General features: G+C 43.5%; 1 protein-coding gene across 2 annotated transcripts in view; it reads left to right on the top strand.

Moving 5' to 3' along the window:
• LOC8030469 (calcium-transporting ATPase type 2C member 1) overlaps positions 1–13,202 on the top strand; it is a 48,685-nt gene that overhangs the window by 33,489 nt on the left and 1,994 nt on the right. For both annotated transcript variants that reach the window (XM_029988199.4, XM_029988200.4), the window contains exons 16-23: positions 291–461; positions 1,063–1,211; positions 3,746–3,912; positions 6,872–6,940; positions 7,029–7,145; positions 7,696–7,843; positions 11,047–11,142; positions 13,024–13,165. In XM_029988199.4, the coding sequence (XP_029844059.1) occupies positions 291–461; positions 1,063–1,211; positions 3,746–3,912; positions 6,872–6,940; positions 7,029–7,145; positions 7,696–7,843; positions 11,047–11,142; positions 13,024–13,165 (1,059 nt within the window). The remainder of the gene's footprint in view (positions 1–290; positions 462–1,062; positions 1,212–3,745; positions 3,913–6,871; positions 6,941–7,028; positions 7,146–7,695; positions 7,844–11,046; positions 11,143–13,023; positions 13,166–13,202) is intronic.

Raw genomic sequence — 13,202 nt, 5'->3', positions numbered from 1 at the left:
GCTAGTAATTACTAGTGTTATGATTTTCAACGTCAGCCGAGGGCACTTTGGCCCGAACAGTGCCGGGGATTTAATACACAGTGCTTTGGTATTCCAGGAGCGCCAAGTTGACCTCTGTTGACGCATCTGGAACTCCAGAGCGCTGTCCCCCGAAGCTACTACTCTCGGTTGTCTTTCTTTTCCTGGAATTGTGGGGCACTACTTTTTGCAACATGTTTTTAAGGTTTTTCGACAGTGCAGGGGAGCGGAAGTGGTGGGCTGGGCTTTCTAGTGTCTGGTGTTGTGTGCAGTGCTCTCCCTGGCGAGTGGAACACACCTGAACCAGCTCAAGTTTTTGGGCCTGGTAGGAATCTTGGACCCACCCAGGCCTGGAGTTCGGGAGGCAATCGAGACCCTCCACAGCAGTGGCGTCAACGTCAAAATGCTCACGGGAGACGCCGAAGAAACAGCATGCACAGTCGGTGGGTCTCGTGGCCACCTTTAAAATTGCCATGCCCGGGCTTGTTCAAAATTGCTCAGCTCAGCTTGGGTGTTGCTGAGCAAGATCACAATGAATTTGTCAGAATAGCGGCGATTACCTAAGCATAAAATATGCTGAGGCACTGTAAATAATTTATCATTACTTCTTTTCCCTATTTAGTGGCTTCTCTTTTAATTGCTTGGAGCCGGGACCTCAGGATGATGTACAGACCGGAAAGCACAACTTTGGAGCAATAATAAATTATTTATGGCCTCTTGCATATTCTATGTTGATTTTTATGAGTGATGTTATATGCACTATTTAGAGTAAAAAAATGCAACTCAAAAGTTTGACGTCTGTCCATCAGTAGCCATTCCTGGAGTCTGGTTTAATTTTTAGTTGCAGCGTTTTACCTAGTTTTGGCATGAAGCTTCCTCTCACCTTTGGTACAGTTTGTAGTTTCCTTTTTTTTATGTCTGCATTTAGAAAAGAACTCTTCTTATACCTAAAGTTATTTTCTCTTTGACAGTGCCATCAGGGAGCCAGTAAAAGAAACATTGCTAGACAAAAAAAGCTCATGTAGCGCTTGCTTGTGGTTGCAGCTGCACGCCTGGGCTTACATGCAGCGGGGAATGTTGTGCTCTCGGGTGACCAGCTAGACACAATGACAGACATGGAGCTACAACGAATCATCGGCTCTGTGTCGGTCTTCTACCGCACTGCGCCAGGGCACAAGCTCCGCATTGTCAAAGTAAGCATGATTGCCACCTGGTTGGTTTGTGGCACTTTTGCTATCTATTATTTTTTTATATTTTATATAGTGTATCTTGTCCAGTAGGGCCTCTTAAATATGTAAACTGGCCTTTGTGGGAGCGATGGCTTTCTGGAAAAGGTCTTCGGATGAATTTGTTGTGGATCGTGCACAGCGGAAAGTAGGTTGGAAGAAGGCATCTCTCGAGTTGCCAATGTCCCAATGAAGTTAAAAAAGTGCATTAGTATTATTCTGTCAGTGGAGCTAGTGCTTACTGTAAACTACTTATATTTCACGATGACTTAACTTTTGTGAAGATAAAATAATTGAGAAAAGTTGATCATATGAATAGCTTGTTGATATGTTTTCCCAAGGACTGAAATAAAAAAAAAGTAGTATAATCCAGGAGGACGTAACGATTGACAACACTTTTGGGGGCCTATGTATGAGACGTGAACGTCCTCTCACACAACAATTTATTTCACATGGACTGTCACTGTTGTGGAGAACTACCAATTTTATTAAAATACTTGTCAACCTTTTTTTTAATCTGTTACTTGAAATTAGGGGTCAATCTCTAATGTCAACCAAAGAAGGTTGACCTACAAAAGTGGGCAAAATTTGTGAGCCCATCGATCCAACCCAAGTGCTCCCCCGTGCCAGTTGGTGCTCCTAGCACACCATGCAAGACGGTAAAACTCGACATGCGTACGGGTGCAAAAACCTTAACTTGCATGCACTGTGCATGGTGGCGGTGCATGATTTATCAGCTCGATCCCCCACACAAAGCGGAACTAGTGGAGCAGAAGGAATAACCGAGCCACCGAGCATAGCAGAAGAGCGTGCATGCCGGAGAAAGAGGTGGATAGATGAACAAACTGTTACGAAAGCTTCGGAGCCTTCCATGCCTAGTTCAAGGTCATGCCAACCTGGGGAGAACGCAAGAAGCAAAAAAGAAGCACGTTGCAGGGAGACTGAGATGAAAAAGAGGGGGAGCAGAGCATAACTAAAGGGGGTGTCCCTGTTGGATGGCAGGTTTTGTGTGTAACAGCCGGGAAGGCAAACACAGCAAATAGGAAATGAATACATATATTTCTATGGGTGTTGGTTGGAACCGGCATTCGGGAACATAGCAGCCGGGAAAACCTAATGACCGAGAACATATCAATGATCATTCTACCATATATCAGGAGCCCAGCGAGAAATTTAGTCCTGATTGTGAAATATCACTTTTTTTGCACAATATTTGAAGATTCAGCATTGTGGCAAATTTGCAATACATTAAGCCCACATACATATCATTGTTTATAGTTTCTGAAAACAGCCCTAGATATATTAGTGCACACTCAAGGGATCTGGTGGGTGTTTGACTGCTCACAAAGCTCGGCCCATAAGATATAACATAGTCAGATATTAGTACAGTTGACTCTCAGTAATTCGTGACTCGTTCAAACTTTAGGTTAGTTTGAAGCAGGGGTGTGGTCCTGGAAATTGCACGTACCAGTCCATAAAAAAAAAAACTGCAATAATTAGAAGTCGTAAGCTTTGGGATTGGTCAATTCTAAACATTTTTCCATCATCCAGAAACTCTGGAACCATGAAAAAGCCTCGCAATTACGCACCAGTATACACCAACACGCGGCTCTGACGTCACGCCACCGCGGTGGCGCTGCTGTCGGCACGGTGCATGCGCAGACGCTTCACTTGACGCGAATCTGGTTTCTGCATATGCGCAGTGCCCAGAGCTGATGTGGGCCAACGCAGACTTGCTTGTCAACAGCTTGTCTGTCTATACTTTATCGGTTTTATCTACCTCGTGTGCCGTCGAAAAAAAAGAGGGACTGAGCGCAGCGTACGGCAAGCAGCCAGGCAGCCGAGACAATTAAGTTGTCAATCCAAGTCAAGCCAAGCCAGCATGACTGCAGGTGCAAGCATCACAGCATCATTTCCACGGAAGTGAGCGCGGCGTGTGTGGCCAACAAAGCTTAGTTCGAGTCTTTACCCGGCCTTATGAGATGTTTTGTTCATTGAATATATTGAGGGGGTCAACAAACATGCTGCAGTCTAGTTCACTTTCGGACCGTGAAATCATGCAAGTGGTTAGGCCTAGTAACAGTTGCGTTGCTTTCCGTGCCTAGTGGCCGAGTGCCGTCCTTGTGGCACCACGGAGTACAGTTTTGCGTTTTCTCTGGCAAAGAAACTGCTGAAGGCGTCCACACCCTAAGAAAGGTCTGCAATTTGCAGAGCATAGTTAATACTGTGTGTTTTTTTTAGCAGAGTGCTGCGCATTACCATTAGCGGAGTCAAGCAAAAGTAAATTCCCGGTGAATACTGAATAAAAAACAAACGGTTTGAGTGTGTTTCTTTTCTTAATTCGAAGTGTTTTTCTGTCCCCGTTAGCTTCAAATTATCGAGAGTCAACTGTAGAACTAAGACGTATATTTGTGCAGAGCTGACTGAATGTATGCTCTGAATTACGATTGTACCTGTATGGAGAATTCATCTATACTGCAAGTGTTGCACTTCCTTGGCAGGCATTGCAGAAGAACCACTACATTGTGGGCATGACTGGCGATGGCGTGAATGATGGTGCAGCTCTGAAAAAGGCCGACATTGGCATTGCCATGGGAAAAATTGGCACTGATGTGTGCAAGGAAGCAGCGGACATGATTCTCGTCGATGATGACTTCTTCACCATCATGTGAGCATTTTTAAAACTACAATAGCTTCTTTTTTGTTTCAAACAATACCATCACTAATTTTTTATGGAAAGAGTTTGGCTCATAGGCACGAACAACTGCCTAGCAAAGACAACTTTTGCGAGGGTTACCTTTTGATCTACCTGCACTGCCTGTACCAGTGAAGACAGTTGTGCCATGTTTCATATTTTTTGGACTGTAGTTCGCAGACTGTACATGTTTGAAAGTTGAAATTTTACGTGGCACGTGGGACTATCTACAGGTGCAAACTATACAGGATATTTGTTTTTCAAGATTGTTCCTGATGACGAGACGCAGTTAATTTTATGAATGAAAGATTGTATTATTCATGATTTTTGCATGATACAAGCTCCTTTGTGAGCCAAAAAAGCAGACCTTTGTCAAGGTGGGCTGTGTATAAGAAGATTTTTGTGTCGACTCAGCACCAGGTGCGGACTATCTAAGCAAAAACTTTTATGTTTTACCCCAAATTTGCCTTTGTGGACTATACACTGGTTGCGGACTATAGTTAGGAAAATATGATCCTTCCATTGTGTGTTTCGAGACATACTGTGCTTTTTACAGGGTGTTTGATTTTAATTAGAACAGATTTATTTAAAAAAAGCTGCAAGAGGTACACTAATGTAGTCTGCACTGGTTTGTTGTACGGCCAGGGGGACATATTATAAGGGCTAATCCTCACTATAAGTTGTGTATTGAGTTAATTGTTAATTAACTTTTTATTTAGTGAAAATAAACGTATGGTTCCAATTAGAAACTTGTTGAACGCCGTCTTACACCACTAAATCAATCAATTTTATAGAGGTTTAAAGTGCAGGGGTGTGCTAAAGTTCCTAAGTTAGACAAACCATGCGAAAAACAGCTCTTGGTCCTACCATTCCACAAAAACCTAACGCACAGGTTAGTAAAAAGAAAAGTAACGAACGCCACAAACTTTATAGTACGCAGATTTACTCACGATCGTGATAGAACCTACCCTTGAATCACAACCGAAACATCCCGTTTGCGCCGCTTCCAGAGACGAATTGTTGGGAGGCCGAAATCCCGCGCCATGCCTAATTCTTTTCATGCTCAGTAAGTTTCTAATTGAACCATATGAATATTTTCATTGATTAGAAAGTTAACACATTGTAGTTATCGTAATATCCAGATCAACGCCCACCCCCCTGCCGCCGGAAATTCATAAAAAAGGTGGGGTGGGCCATGTCTCGGCGGGTAAGCACAAAATGTTAAGAAGAAACTAAAAAAACGCCCATTTTATCATATGCCTATGGTGCTACATGAAACTCAAAACTTGAATTAGTTTCATTGTTTTATACAAGAAATGCTCGTAAAAGAACATTTTACCATTGCAGTCCGTTGTTTACATACATACGATGAACATCGCCTGTCGGTATCTAGCGCGAATGTTTGTTCTCTTTGTTAGTAAAAATACAAGAAAATAGAAAAAACAACCAAGTGCAGCGAACGAGCAGGCAAAAGAAGCGATGAAGGGCGATGCTGGGGGAAGTGGGAAAGCCGGAGATCGCGTTGGGGGGGGGGGGGGGGGGGGACAAGGGCAAATACTTTGGCGTCGGGCCATGTTGGGCGCCTTGTCAATTATAAGGAGCAGGCTCTTGCGCAACTTCCTTGTTCGGTGCATACACGCGTGCTTCTGCGCGCGGTGTGCTATCAACAGAGGCTGAGGCAGCGTTGCTCCGTGGCGTGGACGGCACCACGGACACGGAGCTCGAAACGCGACGCTTTGCAAACATCTGTGAGCGGCGTTCTAGCAAATCTTTATTTACCCATTGCATAATCTTACCAACCACGATCGCGATGTTCCGGGAGGAGGGGCGGGTTCGCGATGACATTATTTTGGTGGAGACAAACTTTGACCTTACATTTTTGACCTTGCACTTCGCGGTTACATTCCAGGATATGAGGCGTTCACGGACCTCGCGATCCCTGAATAGGTTACTGCTTTTGTTATCTTTCTGACTTTTTTTTTTTTGTCCGAACAAACTTTTATGCAAGTAAAATAAAGTTTTATTTTATTATCTCCATCGTTTTCCTTTCGCATGCATGTACTCCTACTTCGGGGTCGCGGAAACCGGGGAGAAAATGCATGAACAAAGTGAAGTGTGTTTCCGTACTTCGTTTTAGTTTGTCACGAACGTCCTTCAACCGTAAGGCTCGCTGCTGCGTCATTCAGGTAGGATGACCGTTCGCGGATCACGGAGTCCGCGCTGGGGAATTTGTAGGGGTGGGCGATCACTCGGTGCTTTAAATCTGTTCAAATTAAAATCAAGCAGCGTGTATATTATACAGATGCTTGATTTTAATTTGAACACATTTAATAAACAAAAGTTGTGAAAAGTACACTAATGCGATCTGTGCAAGTGAGTTATACGGCCAGGGGGACACAATACAGGACGTTAATTGTCGTGGTAAGAAATAATTGCCCTAATATCTCGAGGCATCGGCAATCCCCAAGTCATTGCCCACCCTACTTTTTGGGCGTATATCGATTTTCAAAAAAACGGAGTGTTCACCCACCCCTACAAATACCCCAAAGTGGACTCCGCGATCCGCAAACAGTCTTCCTACCCGAATGATGCGGCAATGGCTTTTCAGATACAGTGTATATATAAAACCATTGCTCCTTTTTTTTTTTAACCAGTGCAGAACAATGTAGGTAAACCATAGGGCTTCTTATGACTGCCTCATCTGGGATTAAATTAGTACCATCAGTAAATCGTCACATTGAGGCAAAACTAGCTTATGGAGGCATATTACGCAAACATGTCACGGTTATTGTTGTGACTTGTAGATTTGTGGAACGCATGTGCAAGTTTCACCTATGTGCCCATACATTTCAGCTCAAGCCTTCAAAAAGCTTTGAGCATAATGTAAGGTGCCTGCATTCGGGGGTGAAATTGAAATTTTGGTATTTTTCAGGGCTGCTATTGAAGAGGGAAAGGGAATTTTCTACAACATTCGAAACTTTGTCATGTTTCAGCTCAGCACGTGAGTAGTTTACCAATGAAAGATGGTCTGTAAGGAGAAAAAAGAAATCCACTACAAAACAAGGTTTTCATGTTCTTACTGATTTCAGGAGCATTGCAGCACTTTCTCTGATTGCTCTGTCAACTCTGATGAAGATTCCCAACCCACTGAATGCAATGCAGATCCTCTGGATCAACATCATTATGGATGGCCCTCCTGCTCAAAGGTAACTCAAACAAGAATGACCCAGGTCCCTGCCCAGTTGCTATTTTGTTGAGGTTGACTTATTTTCATTATTGTAATTATAAGACCTTGCTTATTGCCCCATTGTATTGTGCTGTTTTATTTATTTTTGTGCAAGCATTGTTTAACACACTTCCATCTAAGGTATTATAGTCGTTTTCACCTCAAGAAAAAAGGAAGATTTGCATATTGTTCATACGACGCACAAAGTAGTTCTTACAAGATGTGGTTGTCGGAGGAAGAAGCTATATTTTTGGCTTTTGAAACGTGCAGGTCCTGGTAAGATAGCACAGATCTAATCTAAAATTCATCTACATGTATCTTCATTCTCTGCATAAAGGGGGAAATTAGTAACGCTCTTCGAGGAGCCAGACTTTTTTTTAGTACACTTCCTAAGGTGAAAACGAGCATAGACCAGCATCTTAGGGCTTTGAAAATTGAAAGAAAATGGTAGTAAACGTTTGTGCTTTAAAAAAAAACAAAAAAAAAACTGTGTTTTGTGGGTGATAGAAGCACTTCTTGCATTTTATTAGCCTTGGCGTGGAACCCGTGGATCACGACGTGCTAAAGCAGCCCCCGCGCAACACCAAGCAGCCCATGATTACCCGAGACCTTATCTTCAACGTGGTGCTCTCTTCTCTCATAATCATCCTCGGGACCTTGTTCATCTTCCGCAATGAGGTGAGTGCCTAGAAGGTGTACCTTTTTGCCGTTGTCTTTTAATGCAGAATGTGTTTTGGGGCTGGATTCCAAGCCTAGAGCTTCACAAAACTTGGCAACGAAAAGATAACACGAGAATCTAGCCACATGTCTCTCGCTCAGTAATCCGATACCCTATCTCCTGAGCTAGCAGAGTGGCTTTGGTGATCTTGGTTGTCTGGTACAGTAATCCCTCATTATAACGAAATTGCTTTTCTCGAATTATTGCTTTTATCAAAGTTCAACGTGATCCCGACCAAAATACACACATTTTTAACCGAATTATTCTAAGTGTATCGTATCGGCAGTTGACCACGCGTATTATGAAGGCCGCGGTGCCGAAAGCACGCGAGCCTGCATGGAGGCGCACGGAGACCATTGCTTTCCCTCCCCCTTTTCCACCAAGGCAAACGGCAAACTGAGAAAATGGCAAACAAGAAAACGGAGTAAACGAGTGACGGACGACAGAGCACACAGAGCGCCGCTTCCGATGCCGATGCGCTAACACAGGGACGCAAGCAGGGAGCAGCGTCAGCAGCGTCCACGTTCCGACGCTGCCCGACTCCTGTCGGAATAGGGCCAAGGGAACGATGGAGCCTGGCGGAGGTCATCCCTTCAGAAGCCCCCCAACGCACACGCCTGCGGCGTACTACACGCATACGTGCGTCGTATGGAAGATTGGGAGTGTTTACCAAACGTCGCTTAGATCTGCGAAATTGAGAAAAGTGGCCGACCCAAGTCCGAAATCGCCAAAGAATTCAACATTCCGGTACCAGCTGTTTGACGCTGTTCACCACTTTGCAGAACAAGCAAGGTTTTGAACAGGTTCAAGAAGTTTCTCATGCAACAGAAAGCGTGCTCGCAACCTGAAGATGAAAGATTGCCAACTGCTTGCGATCTTCGGATTTTCTCTCGCGAGAATGCTTGCCGAGACGGCGCACGATTCCCAGAGCTGCAACGATCTCTCCAGGAGTGTGTAAAAACATGTCGGCAAAGCCACCAAGGATAACTTTGATTCGTTCCCGCTTGTCGATACGGATGATCCCATTCTTACTCCTGCCACAGATGCTGCGATCGTAGGCCTTGCCTGCGGCTAGGGTAAACACGAAGCGACGTCACGGAAGCACCTCGGGAAATGCCAATGACTGCGGAGACACGAAACATCTTACGGCGGCGGTGACGGTGTTCTTGTGATACCTGGAGCAGTTCGAGGAGAACTGATGCCCGGATTAAATTATCACCAAATTCCACTTAATTCTTTTTTTACTCGGTAAAGCTGCTGCGAGATGTTTATGACCAAGGTTTGTTTGATTAAATATACGGTCAGAGTGTACCGTAGTGTTCCCGTCCACCTTCAAGGCTGCTGGCACTTTTTTTTTGGCTCTATCGCTTTTATCAAATCGCCGCTTATATCAAATTTTTTTGCCATCCCGTTGACTTTGTTATAACGAGAGATTACTGTATATATGCATACCTGTGTTGCGGCGAAATCTTTGTCGTCCCAGTGGTACGAGCAGCTCAAAACACAGCGCACATTGTCTCCTGACTTTGTCTGCAGAATGGTCTTGAAAAATAAAAATTACAAAAAAATATATTCAAAATTTTTCTTTATCAGTCCTAAACAACATATTTCTAATTACTGCACTCGGGAAGTGCGCATATATAGTTACATCGATTCAAAGTTTTATATTAAGGCTGTTTACAAGCATGGTTTAAAAAGATAATGAAAAAGTTAATTCTCAGAATGAATTTTTTCATCACAATGTTTTGCCCATGGTATCTCTGATCTGGAATTTGGATTTAATATTTTTGAAAGAAAATGTTAACTACTCATTTTTTAGAATGGCAGACTTTAATGACTCATTTTTAATTAGCGCGAAATTTTTTAACTTGCAATAATGTTTTTTAGAATAATGCTAAAATTATAAGAATGGTTTTGTTGCACTCTAATGTTTGTAGAACATGCAGGCATCCTTTGTGCCATAGTTTTTGATGGGGGTATGCTAAAAAAAGTTGGGCAGAAACTTTTGTGATAAGGTAGATATTTTCTTCCAAATTGTAATAGATCGGAAAAAAATGTGCTTATATTCGTGCTTAGCATGAAAATTTATAGTAGACAAAAGAATATGATACATATCAAACTGGATGAGAAATGACAGAAAGATGTTTGAGACCGAAGTCTCTATCTAAATTTCTTTTTGATGTTTTCTCGGTTACCGCATATATGAACGCAGGTAAATTTAAATCTTATATTCTCTTTCATCCCCTGCCTTGTAGTTCTTTCAAATTCCTAAAGAATATAACGTGCTGTACATCACAGACGTTGCATGCTGTACCGTCACATGCGTATGCATGCACAGCTATTTTTTAACACAGAATGTGTTATATGGTTGTAACCTAGCCGTTTCCACAGAATGTGTTATATGGTTGTAACCTAGCCGTTTCCGGTTCACACTCCTGGAACGAGAAACAAAACATTGACCACCAGTCGAATGCTAATGCAACGCTCGTCTTCTTTCTGATTCAACATAAGTGCCAGCTGAACGTCTTGCTTGAGTGCATCCAAGTTAGTCCCTCCCCAAGCCTCGCATCAAGTGATCACCATAAAGCGACGTTCTACCCCTAGCAAAGGCTAAAAGAGCGAGCTCCAGGCTCCCCGAGAGAAGGAATGTAGAAGAGATTGGCAGCAAAGCAGAGATTAAAAGCAGATGGTAGCTTAAAATGTTCACTTTGCCATGACGAGTTGAGGTAGTTATAGTGCTTGCTCACTTCATTTCTTTTTTACAATGTGTGACACCAGTGTTTGTGCGAAATAAAGCTTGAATACAACTGTGCCTTGGAAGTGATGTTTTGACTGCTGCTTTATGTATTAAAGCATCTAAGAGTGCAATGCAGTGCTGAGCACTTAGCTAGGCGCTGCATCACATTTTGTGTTACCACTGCTTTGCCATAATATTTTGCTGCAGTGTGTACATTGTCCATTGTAGCGTCTGTCTTTAGGGAAACTGTATTCCCTACAAGTAGCAACACCAGTGTTGAAAATCATAACTTGTGTCTTAATTGGTCCACGATTTTAAGTAGTATTCCTTTTAAGTAGCCTTTGAGGGCAACACCTGATTGATGTATAGACAGTGCCTTGCTTTATGGTGTCATTTTAAGTAAGCCGTAATTTTCCTTCCTTCAAGATGAGCGATCAAATGGTGACGCCTCGAGACACGACGATGACATTCACATGCTTCGTCTTCTTTGACATGTTCAACGCCCTCAGCTGTCGGTCACAGGCAAGTATTTCTCTGTGCAATCAAAATTCTACAAGTGCAAAGAGGTGCAAAGTAGGGGTCGTGTGACTACTGTGGGGTTGCAATATGCATCTTTAGCACTGAGCACTAAGGTTGTTAACTGGAAGCTTGGGTTGGCATGTGAGGAGGGAGCATTTACCACCTAATTTTCCTGAGAGCATTAACTTTGCACTCCTTTATGGGTTGAATGGCAGCCTGTGAATACTATTGACATGTTGATTGCACGCGAATCACCCACTTTGAAAGTCTGTCCACCGCTGTTGTTTTGAAAGGCTTGGAGCAAATACGAAGTGGTGTCTGTTGATTGAGCTGCGTACCAGTGCCACACCTGTTGCGAAGAGTTGCTGCGGAATCAGTGACACAAAAAATTGGCTGCATGTTTGGTCAGTCTGCTGAATGCGTTTAAATGTGGTAGCTTTATAAAGTGAGTGGTGCTCTTAGTTTGGGTGTTGCCTAGGGCAGGGTTTTGTATGGAAACAGATTGTCACACCATTGTCTCTTTGTGATGTTGCGTAAGCTTCCGTTCAGCACCATCCTGGATACAAAGCCTTTGCACTGAATTTTCTGGGTCACCAAGAAAGGGAAAGTGTGCTTTCCTGCCCTTTCTACTCCTCGTTCTGCACGCTCTCTCTACAGCACCTGTTTCTGCTCCTCTCTTGCTTGCCCTTTCCACCCCTCTCTGCTCAGCACACTATCTTGCACCACCTGCTTCAGGTGGTGCACCACGCAGGAACGGTGGTGCACACCACCGTTCCTGCGTGCTGGGTCCGTGGCTCAGTCAGCAGCACACTCGGCTTGCACGCCGGTGACTGGGATTCGATCCCTGGCACTGGTTGCTGTTTTTTTCAAGATCGTTTAGTGGTTACAGACTGACCAACCTAGTACATATTTCATGCTTACTTGGCTCCTGAGATTGGTTGGCCCTATAAAACTACCGCTTTAAAAAATCGGTCTTCTCTACACCATCATTCTTTTTCGTGCAATTATTATTACCTGAAAAAAGTTTTTTTTACAAATTTTAAATCATTATTTAAAGCGCTCTGCCACCAAGATGGGAGTATAATTTAGTAGCTAAATTCTTTGGTGTAGGGGGGTGGGGGGTAATAGGAGTCTCCAATGTTATGGCTTCAGTGTAATGGTTTACGCAGGAGCTGCGTAATTAGTACTCCAATATTTTATACACCGGCACATTGTTTAGAAACAAGCAGACTTTGCCTACACTAGGGCTGTGTTCCAAATCTTACCCAAATAGATTGGAGTTACTCCAGCAGGTGATGTCACGTGACAACACAGATAGAGCAATGCTGGATGCGGGTAGGTTTTCAAATGCCAAGGTACAAAACCCTTACCTTGGAGCAAAATTGTGTAAATTTTGGAGCATTACCTTGTGTGGGCACTGTGCATGTGCAGGAACCAGATATGCGGGATGTGAAGTGTGTGTGCATGCAATGGATGGATGGATGCATGCATGGCAGCTGTTCACTTTGAATCGAGCGGTGACTTGCAGCACCTAGCCAGTCTGTGCTGTCAGGAGGGCTACCTCTGTGGCATGACATTAGCGACGTGCGGTGATCTGTAAGGAGAAGGTACTGCAAGTTTGAATAATTTCTTCCCTTGGATGTGCCAGCTCCAGCTTATATTGGATTAACCATTCTAAGTCTACACGGCCTAAAAGGTGAAGCTATAGCTTTAACAGTTGCCCAAGCTACATTGATTTGCATGTTTCTTCTGAAAGCTCATCTATATGTTAAATCTGGTGTATTCTGGTAATTTACTATAGACTCGTATCTTTGGAGATACACTTAATGACCCGCTGTGTCTTAGCCACTTGAACCTCCTAAAAACGTCGTCTTTTGTTTCCAGACCAAATCGGTGTTTACCATAGGGTTCTTCAGCAACAAAATGTTTTTGCTTGCGGTCGCCTTCTCGGTCATTGGGCAAATGCTGGTCATCTACTTTCCGCCACTGCAGAGGGTCTTTCAAACAGAGGCTCTGACTTTCCAAGGTATTGTTTCTATGAATGTGATGTTTTGTCATTCTGT

The sequence above is a fragment of the Ixodes scapularis genome, unplaced genomic scaffold, assembly GCF_016920785.2.
Source record: "Ixodes scapularis isolate PalLabHiFi unplaced genomic scaffold, ASM1692078v2 PGA_scaffold9__187_contigs__length_104089568, whole genome shotgun sequence".
NCBI lineage: Eukaryota > Metazoa > Arthropoda > Arachnida > Ixodida > Ixodidae > Ixodes > Ixodes scapularis.
This window is presented reverse-complemented; position numbering and strand designations above follow the sequence as displayed.